Source organism: Spermophilus citellus, assembly GCF_964194105.1.
Source record: "Spermophilus citellus genome assembly, contig: SCAFFOLD_209, whole genome shotgun sequence".
Classification (NCBI taxonomy): domain Eukaryota; kingdom Metazoa; phylum Chordata; class Mammalia; order Rodentia; family Sciuridae; genus Spermophilus; species Spermophilus citellus.
Window position 1 is genome coordinate 480775 of NW_027672990.1, and position 20267 is coordinate 501041.

General features: G+C 40.5%; 1 protein-coding gene across 1 annotated transcript in view; it reads right to left on the reverse strand.

Moving 5' to 3' along the window:
* The window catches only part of LOC308640288 (uncharacterized protein), a gene marked incomplete at its 5' end in the record, with an annotated part of 129767 nt that extends 109716 nt beyond the window's left edge, over positions 1 to 20051 (reverse strand). The window contains one exon of the mRNA XM_081312244.1: positions 19709 to 20051. Within this exon, the coding sequence (XP_081168370.1) occupies positions 19709 to 20051 (343 nt within the window). The remainder of the gene's footprint in view (positions 1 to 19708) is intronic.
* Positions 20052 to 20267: the final 216 nt, after the last annotated feature.

Below are 20267 nucleotides of genomic sequence, written 5' to 3' on the forward strand. Positions count from 1 at the left end.
ACATGTATGAAGACTTCAATTGGGTGTCAACATATGTTACATAAAAAAGATACAAAAATTGTGGTATATATGTGCATTAAGAATTGTAATGCAAAAGAAAAAAAGAATCGAATTAACTTACATTAGGTAGAGGAAAGTGAAAGGAGGGGAAGGCATGGGATGTGGGAATAAGAAAGAATGAAACATACATTATTGCTTTATGTATGTATGTATGTGACTGTATGACCAATGTGATTCTACAATATGTATACTCAGAAAAATGAGAAATTATATCCCATCTATGTATGATATATCAAAGTATATAAATGCATTCTACTGTCATGGATAACTAACTAAAACAAATAAAATTTTTTAAAAAGACCCAGGGAGAGCCAATGGTGCAAGTCCCCAAAGGGGACTTCAAGAAGCTTGGAGCATAAGTAACTGCTTCTCTTGCTTTTTTTAAATCAAACCTATTGAACACCACTATATATGTTCATTACAGGTATTCCCCATACTTTCTGACTCAGCCTTCTGGAAGCACACTCACAGACACCTGCAGAGATCTTCCACACCAATTCTCTGGGTATCTCAATCCACTCAAATGGACAGCTGACATTAACCACTTCAACAATTGAAGGAAATAAAATCCATCTTTAGGAATATCTACCATCCCAAGTTAACTGCAATACTATCACAACCTAAATTTTCAAAGAGTTACTCAGGAAGAAGAACCTATGGTATATTACAGATAATAGCGAAAGAGAGATTTATCATTGTGTTTACACACAAATGTATCAACATACATATATAACCTTTTCAATTTTTTTTACAATTATTTTGAGACAAGGAATTTTAAGGTGCAGTGGGTGTCACCAAGATGTGAAGCTGGCTCCAAGATTATTATTCTCCCTCAGCCTATCGAGTCCCTAGCATGACAAAAGAAATGTGCCTCCAAAACTCACTTATTACTCAACTTTAAAATAAGGATGGTGTATATGGCAGTGTTGCCAAAATTTGAAGGCTAGCCTTAGTAGTTTGGTAACATTCTGTCTTACAACTGAAAAAGATAATGATGGTGGATCTCTGTCACAGGTAAGGCAACCCTGGTTCCAAACCCCAGAAACAAAAGAATATTCTCCAATAACACAGACAAACTGGAAGACTTTAGGCTAAGTGAGATGATTCAGATGCAGAAATACATTGTATACTCTATGTTCAGAGCCTGGAATATAATAGAATGGATGTGTAGGAAGAGCCTGGTTGTTATTGGGGAGCTTCATCAATAATATTGCATCATATAATGGAAATTCCAAAAGACAACAAGTTTGTGTTCTTAGTGCAGAATTTGATAATTATGAGAGATGATGGTTTTTATCATCACATAGCAATTGCAAATACTTATGGGATTTAGTGTGATGTTTATATATATGCATATACATGTATTCATAATATCCAAACATCCTCTTCTGCCCTTGATGCCCCCCACACACTCCTCAGCCATACTAATCATTATTGTACTTGCACATGATATTATATTAGTTAACAGATGTGACACTATTGTGTATTTCTTCACTTAGCATGACATCATCCAATTTCATCTATTTTGCTGACCATTAGAGGAGTTTGTATTGATGGTTGAGTAATACACCATGGTGAATATATAATATACTTTCTGGTGGATATATTCAATTGCTTACCTACACCACTGGCTTTTCTCTATATCTGTATTGTTAAACATACTGTTATTCAACTTGAATTTATGTAACAAAAGAAAGCAACAACTACAAAAGAATGAAGAAGCTGGGAGTGGGGGCACATCCCTGCAATCCCAATGGCTTGAGAGGCTGAGGCAGGAAATTCACAAGTTCAAAGACTCAGTAAATTAATAGGGACCTATACAACTCAGTGAGACCCTGTGTCTAAAAAAAAAAATTAAACATGACTGGGGAAGTGGCTTTGTTGTTGAGTGATACTTGGACCGATCCCTATTATACACCCCCCCCCAAAAAAAAAAAACGAATAAAGAAACTAGAAAACTATGTCCTAACCTGATTTTATCAAGTGAAAAGAAGCCAAGGCATAAGAAAAACATATTCTTTAAATTTGTTAATATAAAGGTAATACATTATCTCTTTGAATTTTTCACAAAGTGCAATATTTTGAGAGCATTCAGTAGGTTATATTACATGAAAAACTGCTCTTGTGCAAATAATGAAATAAAACATTAGCAAGGTGTGGTGGTGCATGACTGTAATTCCAGTGTCTCTGGAGGCTGATACAAAGCCAGCCTCAACAACTTAGGAAAGGACTAAGCAATTCAGTGAAACCCTGTCTCTAAGTTACAAAAAAATCAGGAATGTTGCTGAGAGGTTGAGTGCCCCTGGGCTCTATCCACAGCATTAAAAACAAAAACAAAGATAAAAAAGAAATAAGACATTAAGGTTGCTGAACATTTATATTTTCAGTGTTCCAAATATTTGACCCAATACTCCCAAGTTCACTTCATCCATCAATTTATAATTGAAATCTCTAGTTATTTGTTTGTGAGAGAAAGGAGACAGACATGTTCCTGAACTCTGCCATTCCTTTGGTATCTTCTGACATAAACTAGGCAAAGATGTGCCCATTGTGATCCCCAGGGTACTATGGCTCAGTCCTTTCTCTTCATGCAAGGATGCACCTTGAGGAGTGGATGTTGACTTGACTGCTAAAGAGGGGAAGAGGTAAAAGGAAGTAATGTGTGTGGGCGTGTGGGTAGGGTGTGATAATGATGACTTCTGACAAAGTCCTACCCATGATCATCTTTTTAAAATGTACCCAGTAAATGCTTTGTTTTCTTATATATCTTCTGGGATCCTGAACCTACAGTTAAATGTGAGGGACCCTATTCTCCATACCCAGCTACCTTAGCATTGTTTTTCTCAGTTTGATGCCTAACAATTTGAAATACTTAGACCCCATTCCTCAGAGCCTTTACCTCATGTCTCTTTTGCTTATATTTTTAATATCTGGGAAATCCTCTAATACTAAGTTGCAGGTGAATCCACAGTTGATGTTCCTCTTCCAAGGATAAGGATAGACATTTCCTCTCATTGTGGCCTCTACCTTCTACTCACAAAATGGGGACATTATACACGTTTGCAAACCTAGATATTATCCTGAGCCAACCTATAATATTAAAGTCAAGAATTTAATCCCTGGGTCTGGGGTCAGGGTTAGAGCACCTACCTAGCACATGTGAGGCACTGGGTTCAATCCTCAGCACCATATAAAAATAAATATATAAAATAAGTTACTCTGTCCACTACAACTAAAGAAAACAAAAAGACTATTGCCTACCAGGGTTGTGATGGCACATTCATGTAACCTGAGTTGCCCTGGAAGTTGAGCCTTGAGGGTCACAACTTTGAGTCTAGCCTCACTAACTTGGCAAGACCATATCTCAAAGAAAAAGAAAAATGGGATGATGATAGAGCTCACTGCTAGACCATACCTAAGTCCTGTCCTCAGGATCACAGGGGGAAGTTTTTAATTCCTATCTTTTTTCTATGAGTAAAGGTCACCACAAAAAAGAAGGTGGCTTAGGGATAATGGTATATTTTCTAAAAACAAGCCATGTTAAATGTTCAAGTGTTCACATTTCTTGAAAAATTCCCAAGTATTTTGCTTTTGATATTATGGTCATTAGAACTGTCTTTAATTTTATGTTTGCTACTTATTTTCTTATGCACATAAATAACTGATGATATTAAATTTTATTACTGTTCTCAGCTCATCTGATGCTTCTAATAGTAATTAGTGAACTCCTACATTAAATATATCCACTTAAAATCCACTTCAACCTCATAACTCATATTGGAAAACCACAAAAGTTAGACAGCAAGAAACAGAAGTAAGTTGTAATAACCCTTTGACAAAGGCAAAGATACTGGTGAGAATCTCAGAAAAACTCTGTTCCCTAAAAGTCAGAAACCAAGAGAACAAGACCATAATCTCCCCCACACACATGATTTTATTCTTTTATTGCTGAATAAAATTCCATTGTGTATAAATAATGCATACTTTTTATTATCCATTCATCCATTGAAGGTCCTGTAGTTTGGCTCCACAGGATATCTGGGTAAAATGGTGGTTCCATTCTCAGATTTCCAAGGAATCTTCATACTGCTTTCCATATTGGCTGCACCAATTTGCAGTCCCACTAGCAGTGTATGAGTGTGCTTTTTCCTCACATCCTCGCCAACACTTGTTGTTGTTTGTTTTCATAATAGCTGCCATAATAAAATTTTTATTATAGTAAAATTCACAAACACACACACACACACACACACACACACACACACACACTCACTCGGGTTTTGCTTTGGTGTCTCTGGACAAGACCATGTGGAGTAGGAACCTACAAACACAATGTCATCCTGCTGCCAGTTAAGAGTAGGAATTAGTCCATGGGCAGGCCTCTGGAATCACCCACCGCATCTCCCATAAACCTGAGGATCGAAGGGGTGTGAGGCCTAGAGATGTCAGAGAAGACTCACTGTTTTTCTCCCCCTTTCTTGATAGTGATTTCTGGGCCAATAAGCTTTGCTCTACTTTGATTACATTTTATGTATTATCTAAAATCCTCTCTTGCAAGAACACAAGAGCCAAGAAACACAACATAACCTCCATATCCCTGGGATCACAACCAGCTACAGTGTCAGATCTTTTATTGCTTTAGTTATTTACTCATTTCATTTGATCTATTTATTAATACAGGTAGACACCAACAACCACTCTAGGTCCTGTTGGAAGGTAACAGTCACACACCTACACACAGCATCCTAAAGCAAGATTGTTGAAACAGGAATTCTGACCCTTCATTGTTCATGAATACTCACCCAATATCATAACTTTGAATATTTTATTTTGAGGCAGGGTCTTGCTATAGAGGCCAACTGTGGCCTCTGACTTGAGATCCTCCTGAAGCAGCCTCCCAAATGTCTGGCCTTACAGACATGTGCTACCAAACCTTGTCCTTTGCTTATTAAAAAAGGTGCATAGCTGCTAGTTACCATCCTCCAGTGATATATGTGATATCACACCCCAAACTATAAAAAACCCACACAATTCCAAAGCTCAAGTCTGACTCTGGCTGTGTGAGGTGTTGTAATGGGAAGGGACTCCAGGGAGAGACAGGGACAACAGCTCAGAAAAAGTAGGTTCCTTGGTTTTCATGGTAGAAAAGAACTTCATTTGTCAGTTGCATGGATACACCTATTTAGAAAAGCAGATACACATTCAGGAAAGACCGTGAGGAGTGGGAATTCGGTGAAGTCGGTAGCGTGCTTGCCCTGCATACACAAGGTCCCAGGTTCAATCCCCAGCACCACAAGAAGAAAGAAAGGAAAAAAAATGTGAGAAAGCCCTGTTAATTGGGTGTCAGGAGCTGTTGGATTTTTAATTATTGGGTAAAACCCAGTATTTTGCCCCCAAGGAGCCCAAGGTCTAGCTTGTTGGTTATTGGAACTACTGGGTTGGTTATTCACTTTTCCTTGCTTCTCAAGACAAATCTGAGCTCCATCCAGGGACCTATATCTAGTGGCACTGGTAGCTTAAGAAAATGTTTAATTTTGTTTAAGAAAACTAACAGCAAGAATAATATCCCTCATGGGGGAAGGAGGGGTTCTGGTCCCAAAGTGTCCCCTGCTCTTTCCTTCTTCTCACCCACATAATCTTCTCATCATGTGCCAGATAACTGGGTACTGCTCATCCCTGGAATCCTGTGCATGTGCCTTGACCTTCTCAGTCTTCCTTCAAGAGAAATGTTCCCATTTCACAAATGCAGCAAAACTGGTCCCCCAAATACCTAGGCTGCTGTTACTGTGAAGCAACAGTAAAAATACTGAAGATGGGGAATGGGGCTGGGGCTCAGCCGTAGAGCGCTTGCCTAGCACGTTGGAGGCCCTGGGTTCCGTCTTCAACACCACAGAAAAATAAATGGATAGAATAAAGGTATTGGGTCCGACTCCAACGAGAAAAAATATTTTAAATAATAAATACTGAAAAGGCAATGTATCTAGCAATTAGGGAAATGCAAATTAAAACTGCACTGAGCTTCTCTTTCACTCCAGTCAGAATGGCAATTATCAAGAATACAGTAACAACAAATTGGTGAGGATGTGGGGGACAGGGAATGCTCACACCTTGTTACAGAAACTCCACATTTGTGCAACCCCTCTGGAAAGCAGGTTGGAGATTCCTTAAGAAATTCGGACTGGAACCACCATCTGACTCAGTCATCCCACTCCTCAGCATAAAGAGTATAAAATCAGCATACTACAGGGACACAGCCACATCAATGTTATAGCACAACTCACAATAGCTAAGCTATGGAGCCAGCATAAATGCCCATCAACAGATGAGTAGATAAAGGAGTTGTGGTATATATACATGGTAGAATATTACTCAGCTTTAAAAAAGAATGACTTTATAACATTGGCCAGTAAATGAATGGATGTGGGCATTATCATTCTAAAGTAAAATAAGGCAATCCCCCCAATCCAAAAGTCACATGTTTTCCCTGATATGTGATATCTACATCACAAGGAACGGGGGGGGGGGGCACAAAGAGAAGTTCAGTAGATTAGACAAAGGGGAACAACAGGAAGGAGGGAGGGGAGATAAGAACAGGAAAGACAGTAGCATGAATCAACCATAATCTTCCTATTTAAATATATGAAGATACCTAAGTGAATCGGTCCATCATGCACACCCACACGAATGGGGTACTAAGGAGAATAAGGTATATAGGTATATTTTTTGTTTGGATAATTTTATCAAATTGACTCTATGGTCATGTATAACTAAAAAGGATGAATAAAACAGAAAAAGATAAAAAGTACTTAAAAGGACCATGGATCCAACTTGATAGCATCTTAGCCAGATAAGAAAATGTCTTTAGGTACATTCCAGAATTTACTAAACCACTCCCCTATTGGATGCTGCCAAAGGTGTTGGAGTCTGTGAGAAGGTGGAGGTTCAGGGCGCTGCATGGAGAAGATAGGACCTCCCCATTCATCTGCAGGTGCAGGGTTCCCAGGGGGCAGGTAATCTCGAGGCCTCTATGGTTAACAAAGGCAGAGAGGAGCTGGGTGCATTGGAGTCTGCTCTCTGGGGGTCTCTTCTGTGCTGATCGCCTTACTCATTCTCCAGCCTCAAAATGGGCTCCAGATAGATTCACCTCAGCTGGAGGAACATGAGCTCTCACGCTGCCAATTGGGTGGTAAACTCCTCCAGGGCACCTGCCAGGCCCCCAGTGAGCCTCCACCAGCGCTGGCCATGACGCACTGGGCAGTTCCTACTGAGCGAAAGGCCAGTTCTACTTGGAGAATTTTGCACATATAAACAGAGGACAAGTCAGCCTCCCGAAGATGCTTTGGGTGGTCTTATTATAGGAGGAGGTCCAGGTGATGAAACTTTCAAGAAATGACTTCAACTTCCTTACATCAAAACTCAACAGAACTTCCCTGACCCTAACCCAATGTAGACCTTAAAAGGAAAAGAAAAAAAGAAAAAAGCTGCACCCAAACCCTGCCATTCTGGCCTCCTCCTTGCCTGGAGCAGATATCAGCCCGCTGTTACTCAAAAAGAAGGCTAGCTGGGCTGGAGGGTGGGGGGAGAGCGGAGACTGACTGACGCCCTGTCCAATCAGAAGCCCCGGTGCTGAGCGGTGTCCAATCCTGAGCACAGCCAGCGAGCAGGGGGCGGGCCTCCGCGCGAGGTTTGGGATTTATTTCTCCGTGGTCCGCGGTTCCAGGACTCCTGCAGTTGGACTCCAGGCTTTGCTTCGTGCCCGGGATCCCGGGTGACCCTGCCATGCAGAGGCTGAAGCTCTACAGGGCAGGCTTGGCTGCTGGGCACCAGGAGATGGTGAGTGTGCAGTAGCACCTGGTGCCTGGACAGGAAGGCTCAGGAGGGAGGAGGAGCAAGGATGCTGTCTGGCAGGACAGGCTGTGGTGGAAACCTGAGCTGGCTGACCCTGACTCAGGGCATTCTCTGCATACACAGGCCTGAGCCCATTGGGGACAGCGCCCCTCAGTCCCCCTGGCCAGCCGGGTGGGGAGTGTGACAGTGGCGGAGACCCCTCGCGGCCTCCCCATCCCTTGGGGGCAACCTCAGCCCCTGGTCAGGTCCTATGTGGCAGGTGAGCGCTGCTGCCTGGCGTCTTCCTGGGCTGTGGTGATTGACAGGTGGGACCACTGGGAGAATCCAATTTCCAAGCCTGGCGATGGCGCACACCTGTCATCCCAGAGGCTGGAGGAGTGCAGGTTACACTGGAGGATTGGGAGGTCAAGGCCAACCTCTTCAAGTTGAGGAGGCACTTAGAGATTCAGTGTGACCCTGCCTCTAAATAAAATGCAAAATAGGGCTTGGTATGGAGCTCAGTGGTCGAGGGCCAATGAGTTCAATGTCCGGTACCCAAAAATAAAAAAAATAATAATAAAAAATCAAATCCCCAAACACCTGCAGGAGAGGAGCTGCAGTGTACAGGGACCTCGCTTATTCCTGAGCTAGTTTTGTGGAGTTTGTTTTATTGTTTTTGTTTGTTTGTTTGTTTTGTAGTTAACAGAAGGGTGCTTTACCACTCAGCCATGTCCCTGATAGTTTTTAGTTTTTATTCTGCCCGCTGTTCTAGCTAAGTTGCTGAGATTGGCTTGTTATGGTTTAATTGATAATGACTTTTCCGTTGCAATTAAGTGTATGATTTTCACTTCCACATGGGTTCCTGGGTGGACACTGTTGACATCGTGATTCCTCGATGACAATTGTATCAGTACAGCTTCCCAATGCACATGTTGGGTAATAACTTTTTTTTTGCTCTTATAAGTTTTTGTTCTTATAATTCAAAAGTTTCTTGGCTAAGTTTACATATATTTAACTATGTAGATGAATTTTAGGACTGAATGCTTCCATTAAGAGTAAAGCATGCTGGATTGTTTATTAGTGCATTAGAGTTATACATAATACCACATGCATATGGCACCGTGTCAAACTTACCCATGGTATTTTATACCATTTTTAAATCTGAATATCCCATTTTTATTAATGTATTATCCTGTGAACTGATTTGAGTAAGTGCACTCCGATTGGAGATTATCAAGTGTCTTTAATGGCAAAACAGTTTCCACAAATAGTTAAGAAGCACCTAAACTCCTTAAATTTATTAGAATTCAATGGTTTCTTATCTTCATTGATACTATTTCATTTTCTCTTTAGTTTACATTTCTAAAGATGTTGGATTCTTTTCTTCTCATTATTAAACACACGGGTATCTCCTGTACAAATTGGCAGCTCAAGTCTCCTCCCTGAATTTCTTCTGTGCTGGATTTCAGAGTGTTGGGACCATGAGAATCACCACTCTGTGGGCCCTTTTGCTACTCAAGTGGGCTGGGATCTGCAGGGGTCTCAGGGTTTTCTCCCTTCTGAGGTTTTCTTTCTTTCTTTTGGAGGGGGGGCATGGGGAGCATAGTGGATTGAACACAGTGGTCCTTTCTCACAGAGCTACATCCCTCGTACTTTTAATCATTTATCTTGAGACAGAGGCTGAGTCTGGCCTTAAACTTGGGCCTCAGCCACTGTAGTGGCTGGGATTACAGGTGTGGCCCTCCTGCGTGGGTCCCCCTGAATGTTTTAAATGTAAGGGAAGCAAAGTGTCAGATGCACAACCCTGTCTCCCAGAGGAAACCTGTACACACATATCAATGAATTCCTCAAATTTCAGTCCCCTGTTCCCATTTCCAGTGACAGTTTTTCCTCCCCACTGTAATAAAATAAGGTTTTGTTTTCTGTTTATGAGCATTTCATATGAGAGAAAAGTACACCAAAAACCACTTGACATTTGAAAAAGTGTGTGTGTGTGTGTGTGTGTTTGTGTGTTTGTGTGTGTGTATTTGTGCATGTGTATTCTCCCTTCCTCTGTCAGGCCAGACACCTTGTCAGAATGTCTTTGGGCTGAGTGTCCCCCCTGTGGACTGCATGTCCTAGGGGTCTCATGCCTTCTGTGATGTTTTTCTGGTCCTGTTTTGGCTCTGCCTGACATGAGAATCCCACAACTGGCACATCTGAGGTCTCCTGAGCATCTGGTACATATCAGCCACCTGTTGACCTATGAGCAGGTGCATTTAGGGGAGGTAGTTTCTCAGGGGAGTAGGTGACTGCCCTGCGGCTGGGAGGAGTCTCCTTAGCCAGAGCCACTTCAGAAGTTCCCTCATCCTGGCTCCTGTGGATCCTGGAACAGTGATGGGCATGCAGCCATTTACTAACACACTGGTTCAACTTCCTCTGGGAATGCATCCAGAGTTGTTGTTGTCCTGTTAGCTTTTACAGAACTCCATGCTATTTTGAAAATGGCTGCACTGAGCTTATATTCTAGCCCCATGTGAGCAGGTCTCTTTCTCCATATCCATGTCATTGGAGGACTGGTTCCTTTGACTGTGTTATAGGAGCCTTTCCTACAGCTGCACTCAGACTGAGAAGCTGTCCTACTTGGCTGGGGGCTGAATTCCTGATGCAATTGGTTAGAACCCAGGCTGCCTGTGCTCACTGCAAGAAGGTGGTGTGAGCCTATTCTAGAAAGGAACAGGGAGCTGTGCTTTTGACAGCTTTTGCTTTCCTCCTGGGAGGGGGTATCATAGTCCAGGTAAGTGCTTGCACACTAATGTGAAGCCCCTCCTTTCTGAGATATGCACATGCACAGTTTCCACTGCTCCCAAAGCTTGGTGGGTTAGGATGGAGTCCATGGAATGGGAATAATATTGGGACCCTGAGTGCCTGGAGATCCTTCTTCCAGAAAGAACTGGCTAGACATGGAGTTATTACTGAGGTAGGGGGGAGAGGGCTCAGGTAGGGCTGCTGGGTGGACTGCAATTGTCCTGTCTACCCTTAGGGACTGGCTCGGGAGGAGCTCAACTGTTAGCAACCACAGTTTGCAGATCATGTGGCAAATCCCTTCTAGGGATAAACTAGGACCCTTGATCTCACTCCCCTTCTGACATTGTCCCATGGATAAAGCTCATGACCCTCCACAGCCATCAAAAATCACCCCCTTTCTCTCATCCTGATACTTATGTATATCCAGCTCTTTCTTCTATGAGCACCAGAAAAATTCTGTTTCCAGCTACCATTTCATGTCCCATGTGCTCCATTTGTGATGCCAATCAGTTTTCCTCTACTCTGGGTGACACTGGATTGGGGTATTCTGTCCCAATTATGTGGCACATTGCTCAAGGCAGGACTAATGCCCACGTGTCCCCCAACTTTGCCTGCCCTTTGGATGGTAGAGATTTTCTGAGTGGTCCAATGCATAGGTCTCTCAGTCCATTATAACTTTATTTAAAAGGGACTCAAAACAGAAGTAGGTGTTTATATGGTGTATCCATGTGTGAAGGGAATCCAGGATCCTCCTATTCTGGTATGATTTTGAAACATAATCCTACTCAATATGTGCTTCTTTGGGATGCTGGAGTGTAATCCAGTGCCATGCACATCCTGCACCCAAGCCCTACCAGTGCTCTGCGCCTCCAGTTCCCACTCCTCCCTTCACGTTGGGTTGTCTTGTTATTCACATCAAATCCTCTGCTGGAGATGGCTGCATTTAGCTAGGCCTTTTCCTTGCACTTCATAATAAAATTGACATTTACATACATGTGGAGTCATCTATGAAATTTCTGCATTGTGATTTTTTTTGGTCCTCAAATTACTGCAATATGATAATTTTATAACATGCATTAGTGCCTGGTAATGATAGCTCCTGCTTTTGCTCTTAGAGTTCAGAATTTTTGGCTAATTTCATACCAATTCAACATTTCAGGAGAATTTTCAAACTGTTTGCTTTGGTCCCTTCTTCAATGAAAAGGAAATCATGGTGAAATTTTGATGGGGTGTTATAGATGAACCCGAGGGAAGCTGTCCTCTTTATAATGAGGAGTCCTATCATCTATACTCAGGATGTGTAATTCAGTCTTTTATGTGCTTATCTGAATTTGTATTTTTTTTCAAACTCTGAAGATGTACTATTTACGTATGCTTATATGTGAAATGTGACATTTATGTGACAGCTATATAAAACTGACATGGTGTTTCATAGTATTTGTCAAACTGTATGCAATATGGTAAACAAAATGTGGCTGATTGCCAGAAACGGTTATTTTCCATAGTTTATTATTTATCTATTACCAAATGGACATTCTCTGTCACCAGGCCCTGGGTCTCGACTCTGGAGGAGTGTGCTGTGTCCCCATATGAACAGGTGCTATAAGGTCCACATCTGTTTCTGTGGACTTTCGTGATAACCCCACATGTTCTTCAACACTGTCTCAATTTGTGTTCATTGTGACTTCATGGTATAGTCCCTCCTTTCTAAAGACATTGATTGCTTTGTGATAAAGGGACATTTAGATACCTGCTTTTTGAAGGGGCTGTTCACGGCTCTTGCCTGCGTTTCTCTTGTAGTCTCTGTTCTCCTTTCTTAGAAGAGTTTGGTTAAAGGTGAGGCAATTGGTTTCTTTCATCTTTCACTTCTCCTTGTTCTCTTTAATGGAGTCATTTGAGGAATAGAATTTTTGTTTTCATATATATAATTTATAAATTTAAAAATATTTTTTTCTGTAACTTCAAAAAGGACTTTTTTCATTCTTTTTTTCCTTTTGCGAAACTGGGGATTGGAACCAGGGTGTCCTATTACTGAACAATATCCTCAGTCCTTTTAAAATTTTTATTTAAAAATTTTATTTTTTCTTAATTTTTTAAAATTACTACTGCCTATTTATTTTTAAATTTAGGCAGGGTTTCACTCAGTTGCTAGGGTAAGCTTCACAATAGTGATCCCCCTGCCTCAGCCTCCAGACCACTGGATATATCATATCAGGTATGTAGCACCAAATGCATCCTATCTCAGTTAGATTCATTCTTTCTTTCTTCCTTTCTTTCTTTCTTTCTTTCTTTCTTTCTTTCTTTCTTTCTTTCTTTCTTTTTTTCTTTCTTTCTTTCTTCTTTCTTTTTTTTCTAGATGTTTTCTATATCATGATTTTTCTATGGTTTTATTATTTATTTAAATACACGACAACAGTGGAATGCATTATAATCCTTATTTCACATAGAACACAATTTTTCATATTTCTGTATATAAAGTATGTTCACATCAATTTATGCCATTATACATGTACGTTTTTGCATTACAACTCTTAATACACATATATATCACAATTTTTCATCTCTCTTTGTATATAAGGTATGTTGACACCCAATTCAAGTCTACATCCGTGAACATTGTATAAAGATGTCCATCACATTCCACCATCCTTGCTAATACCCTGTGCCCTCCCTTTCCTTTCCACCCCTCTGTCCTATTTAGAATTCATCTATTCCTCCCATGCTCCCACTCCCAAACCCACTATGAGTCAGCTTCCTTATATCAGAGAAAACATTCGGCATTTTTTGGGGGGTGGGAATTGGCTGATTTCACTTAGCATTATCTTCTCCAACTCCATCCATTTTTGTGAAAGTGCCATGATTTTATTCTTTTTTTTTATTGATTATTTAAAGCATTACATAGCTCATGATATATCATCTTTCATACATTTGACTCAAATTGTGTTTTGAACTCCCATTTTCACCCCAAATACAGATTGCAGAATCACATCTGTTACATATTCACATTTTTACATAATGCCATATTAGTGACTGTTGTATTCTGCTACCTTTCCTATCCCCTACTATCCCCCCTCCCCTCCCCTCCCCTCCCATCTTCCCTCTCTACCTCCCCTGCTATTGTTCAATTCTCTCCCTCTTTTTCCCTCCCCCTTGCCCCTCACAACCTCTTATAATTTTATGTATCATTGAAGGTCTTCTACCATTTCCATGTGCTTTCCCTTCTCTCCCCGTTTCTCTCCCCCCATTTGTCTTTGTTTACTGTAGTCTTTTCCTCATGCTCTTCCTTCCTGTTCTGTTCTTAGTTGCTCTCTTTATATCAAAGCAGACATTTGGCATTTGTTTTTTAGGGCTTGGATAGCTTCGCTTAGCATAATCTGCTCTAAAGCCATCCATTTCCCTGCGAATTCTATGATTTTGTCATTTCTTAGTGCTGCATAATACTCCATTGTGTATAGATGCCACATTTTTTTATCCATTCATCTATTGAGGGGCATCTAGGTTGGTTCCACAGTCTAGCTATTATGAATTGTGCCGCTATAATCATTGATGCAGCCGTATCCCTATAGTGCGCTCTTTTAAGGTCCTCAGGGAATAGTACGAGAAGTGCGATAGCTGGGTCAAATGGTGGATCCATTCCCAGCTTTCCCAGGAATCTTCATACTGTTTTCCAAATTGGCCTCACCATTCTGCAGCCCCACCAGCAGTGTACAAGTGTACCCTTTTCCCCACATCCCTGCCAACACTTATTGTTCTTTTTTAATGATGAGTAATATTCCGTTGTGTATATAAGCCACAAATTTTTTATCCAGTCATCCACTGAAGGGCATCTAGGTTGACTCCACAGTTTAGCTATTGTGAATTGTGCTGCTATAAACAATGACCTGGCTGTGTCCCTGTAGTGTGCTGTTTTTAAGTTTTCTGGTATAGTCCGAGAAGAGAAATAGTTGGGTCAAATGGTGGTTCCATTCCCAGATTTCCAAGGAATCTCCATACTGATTTCCAAATTGGCTGCACCAATTTGCAGTCCCACGAGCAGTGTATGAGTGTACCTTTTCCCCACATCCTCACCAACACTTACTGTTGTTTGTCTTCATAATAGCTGCCCTTCTGACTGCAGTGAGATGGTATCTTAGAGTGGTTTTAATTTGAATTTCTGTGACTGCTAGAGATGATGAGCATTTTTTCATATAATTGTTGATTGATTGTATGTCCTCTTCTGAGAAGTGTCTTTTCAGGTCCTTGGCCCATTTATTGATTGGGTTATTATTATTATTTTTGGTGTTAAGACATTTGAGTTCTTTATATACCCTAGAGATTAGTGCTCTATGTGATGAATGAGGGGTAAAAATTTGCTCCCAGAAGGTAGGCTCTCTATTCTATTTTTTTTTTATAAAAATCTTTAGTTTCAATCCATCCCATGTGTTGAATCTTGGTTTTAATTCCTGTGCTATAGGAGTGTTATTAAGGAAGTTGTAGCCTAATCCCACATGATGGAGATTAGGGCCTACTTTTTCTTCTATTTGGAGAGTCTCTGGTTTAATTCCTAGATCCTTGATCCATTTTGAGATAACTTTTATGCATGGTGAGAGAGGGGGATTCAATTTTATTTTGCTGCCTATGGATTTCCAGTTTTCCCAGCACCATGTGTTGAAGATGCTATCTTTTTTCCAGTGCATATTTTTAGCACCTTTTTCTAATATAAGATAATTGTGGTTTTGTGGGTTGGTCTCTGTGTCCTCTATTCTGTACTATTGGTCTACCAGCCTGTTTTGATGCCAGTACCATGCTGTTTTTGTTACTGTGGCTCTGTAGTATAGTTTAATGTCTGGTATAGCAATGCCACCTGCCTCCCTTTTCCTGCTAAGGATTGCTTTAGCTATTCTGGGTCTCTTATTTTTCCAGATAAATTTCATGATTGCTTTTTCTATTTCTATGAGGAATGCCATTGGGATTTTCATCAGAATTGCATTAAATCTGTAGAGTGCTTTTAGTAGTAGGGCCATTTTGATAATATTAGTTCTGCCTATTCAAGATCAAGTTAAATCTTTCCGTCTTCTAAGGTCTTTGATTTCTCTTTAGTGTCTCATAGTTTTCATTGTATAGATCCTTCACCTTTTGTTGATTCCCAAGTTTCTTTTTATTCTTTGATGATATTGTGAATGGGGTAGTTTTTCTCATTTCTCTCTCAGAGGATTTGTCACTGATATACAGAAATGCCTTTGATTTGTGCGTGTTGATTTTATATCCTGCAACTTTGCTGAATTCTAGTTCTAGAAGTTTTCTAGTGGAGTTTTTTTGAGTCTTCTAGGTACAGAATCATATCATCAGCAAATAGTTCTAGTTTAAGTTCTTATTTTCCTATACATATTCTTTTAATTTCTTTCATCTGTCTAATTGCTCTGGCCAGTGTTTCAAGAAGTATATTGAATAGAAGGGGTGAGAGAGGGCATCCCTGTCTTGTTTCTGATGTTAGAGGGAATGCCTTCAGTTTCTCTCCATTTAGAATGATGTTGGCCTGAGATTTAGCATAGATAGCCAGAGTATTATGCAGCACTAAGAAATGACAAAATCATAGAATTTGCAGGGAAATGGATGGCATTAGAACAGATTATGCTAAGTGAAGCTATCCAAGCCCTAAAAAACAAATGCCAAATGTCTGCTTTGATATAAAGAGAGCAACTAAGAACAGAACAGGAAGGAAGAGCATGAGGAAAAGACTACAGTAAACAAAGACAAATGGGGGGAGAGAAACGGGGAGAGAAGGGAAAGCACATGGAAATGGTAGAAGACCTTCAATGATACATAAAATTATAAGAGGTTGTGAGGGGCAAGGGGGAGGGAAAAAGAGGGAGAGAATTGAACAATAGCAGGGGAGGTAGAGAGGGAAGATGGGAGGGGAGGGGAGGGGAGGGGGGATAGTAGGGGATAGGAAAGGTAGCAGAATACAACAGTCACTAATATGGCATTATGTAAAAATGTGAATATGTAACAGATGTGATTCTGCAATCTGTATTTGGGGTGAAAATGGGAGTTCAAAACACAATTTGAGTCAAATGTATGAAAGATGATATATCATGAGCTATGTAATGCTTTAAATAATCAATAAATCGCACCATTCATCAAAAAAAAATAAAATAAAATATAAAAAAAAATGTTGAGGTAAGTTCCTGTTATCCCTAGTTTTTGTAGTGTTTTGAACATGAAGGGGTGCTGTGTTTTGTCAAATGCTTTTTCTGCATTTGTTGAGATGATCATAAGGTTCTTATCTTTAAATCTACTGATGTGATGAATTACATTTATTGATTTCTGTATGTTGAACCAACCTTGCGTCCCTGGGATGAATCCCAATTCATCATGATGAACCATCTTTTTGATATGTTTTTGTATTTGATTTGCCAGAATTTTATTCAGAATTTTTGCTTCTGCTTTTTAAAGGAATTGGTCTGAAGTACACTTTCTTTTCTGTGTTTGTCTGATTTTAGAATCAAGGAGATATTGGCCTTATAGAGTGAGTTTGCTTGTGCTCCCTCTTTTTTATATTTCATGGAATAATTTGAGGTGTATTGGTGTTAGTTCTTCTTTGAAGGTCTTGTATCCATTGAGTCCTGGGATTTGTTTATTTAATTTTTTTGGTTGGTAGGCTTTTGATGGTGTCTTCTATTTCATTGCTTGAAAATGATCTGTTTAACTTACTCAGTTTGTGTAAGTCATGTGATTCTTGATATTTGTTGATGACTTCAATATTTTCTGTTTTATTGCAGTACAAATTTTCAAAATAATTTCTATTTATCTTCTGTATTTCTCTAGTGTTCATGGTGATATTTCCTTTTTCATCATGGATTTAGTAATTGGAGTATTTGTCTTTCTCTACAGTAGCATGGATAAGAGCCAACTTTTCTTTTTGAAAATTAGAAAAAAAAAATAAAAATATATGGCAGTGGAATATATTACAATTCTTATTACACATATACAGCACATTTTTTTCATATCTCTGTATATAAAGTAGGTTGATATCAATTCGTGTGTTCATATGTGTACTTTGGATAATGATGTCTATTATATTCTACCATCCTTGCTAATCCCTTTCCCCTCCCTATTCCTCCCACCCCTTGCTCTAAATAGAATTCATCTATTCTTCCCATGCTCCACCTCCCTACCCCACTATGAGTCAGCCTCCTTATAGCAGAGAAAACATTCAGCATTTGTTATTTTGGTTTGGCTAACTTCACTTAGCATTATCTTCTCCAATGCCATCCATTTACCTGCAAATGCCATGATTTTATTTTCTTTTATTGCTGAGTAATATTCCATTGTGTACAAATGCCACGTTTTCTTTATTCATTCATCCACTGAAGGACATCTATGTTGGCTCCACAGTTTAACTCTTGTAAATTGTGCTGCTAAAAACATTGTGACTGTGTTCCTGTAGTATGCTGTTTTTAACTCCTTTGGGTATAGACCGGGGGGTGGGATAGCTTGGTCAAATCGTGGTTCCATTCCCAGTCACTTTTTGAATTTTTATTTGCTTCTTTTGTTCCAATTTCATTGATCTCAGCTCTGATTTTAATTCTTTTCTGTCCTTTACTGCTTTTGGTGTTGATTAATTGTTTTTCCTAGGGATTTGAGATGTAATTTTAGGTCATTTATTTGATTTTTTTTTTTTAAGGAATGAACTCCATGCAATGAACTTTCCTCTTAGTAATGCCTTCATAGTGTCCCAGATATTTTGATATGTTGTATCTGTGTCCTCATTCACCTCTAAGAATTTTTAAATGTCCTCTTTTATGTTTTCTGCAGCCCATTGTTCATTCACTAGCATATTATTTAGTCTCTAGGTATAGAAGTAGCTTCTATTTTTATCATTGATTTCTAATTTCGTTCCATTATGATCTGATAGAATGCAGGGTAGTATGTTTACTTTTCTGTATTGCTTAGAGTTCCTTTTTGGCATGACATATGGTCTATTTTAGAAGTATCCATTTTCTGCTGAGAAGAAAGTGTCTTTGCCTGTTGAAGGATGAAATAGTCTATGTATGTCAGTTAAATCTAAGTTATTGATTGTATTATTGAGTTCTATAGATTCTGTCTGGATATTGTTTGGAAGATCCATTCAGTGGTAAAAGAGGTGTTGTTAAAGTCACCCAGAATTATTGTCTTGTGGTCTACTTGGCCCTTAAACTTGAGAAGAGTCTGTTTGAACATAGATGCTCCATTGCTTTGGGGGTGTGTATATTTATAATTGTTCTGTCTTGTTGGTGTATTGCCAGGGACCAAAAGGGAGTTCTCCTTCAATAAGTAGGGTAAGGGTGGGTCTATTGTGAGAAATGGGCTGAACCCAATACACATCAGAGGAGCCCAAGGAGGCAGTCCCCCGTGGTAGGGTATGGGCGGCAGAAGTGCCTCCTGAATCTAAGGGAAGGAGTATTAATTGTGCAAGTCTTGTTCCTGTTGGGATGGCTGCAACTCCATTAATAGCTGTGGCCAGTATTTTTATTTCTCCAGTGAAATCATTATCAATAATACCAGGGAAGACCTGAACACCTTGTAAGGTAGTAGAGGCTCTTCTAAGAACAAGGGCACATGTATGAGATGGAGGGGGACCCATAATTCCAGTGGGTATTATCTGGGGCCCTTGCATGGAGTCTAATATTGTATTGGTGGTGGCACAGAGGTCCAATCCTGCGCTGTCTGGGGTGGCTCATTGGAGGGAGGCAATTGTGGAAAAGGATTTTGAGGTAGGTTGGGAGTTTGGGAGGGAACAAACCTTATTGCCCCTGGGTTTGTCCTGGGGGAGGTCGGGCCCAGGGGCTGGCCCTGCAGGGAGTTTCTGAGAAGCCGGAAGAAGTAGGCTATCCAAGGGCATTTGCCTTAAATCTACACTCACTGGCCCAGTGACGACCTTTACCACATCTAGGGCAAAAGGTGGCTGGGGGCGGTTTAGCCCCGGTTTGAGGAGACCCTATCCCTAGGCTTTGTTTGCCTGTTGGACACTCGCATGCAAAATGGCCAGGTTGTTTACAAGTAAAGCAAGTACGTGAGCCAGGATTGCGAAAGGCCTTGGTAAAGGCAGCACCTATGGCCAGACCCATGGCATGGGTTGCATCCACCCCGGCACAGAGTCTAATAAAGTCAGAAAGTTCCCCTTTATCATTATGTGGTTGAAGAACATCCTGACATGCCGGGTTGGCGTTTTCAAAGGCAAGATGTTTTACAAAGGTGCTCTCGATTTCGCTTGGTCCAAGCAGGCGTTCCGCGGCTAGGTTAAGCCAGGCAACAAAGTCGCTATAAGGCTCGTCAGGCCCTTGTCGGATTTTTGCTAGGGAAGTGGTAGCCGAGCCCTTTTGAGGGAGGTGTCTCCAAGCATGTAAGCCAGCCATCTGGATCTGCGCCAAAATTCCAGCAGGGAAACGCGCCTGTTTAGGGTTAGTGTCAAAAGGTGCACTGCCCACTAGCTTGACATAAATCTAGGATTTAGAGGAGGCCTTAGTTAAATTTTTTTGAGCAATTTCCCGACAGTGCTCTTTGAAATCTGCATTCCATAACAGGAAGTCTCCGGCACTGAGGGTGGCTCGGGCTAAAAATTTCCAATCATT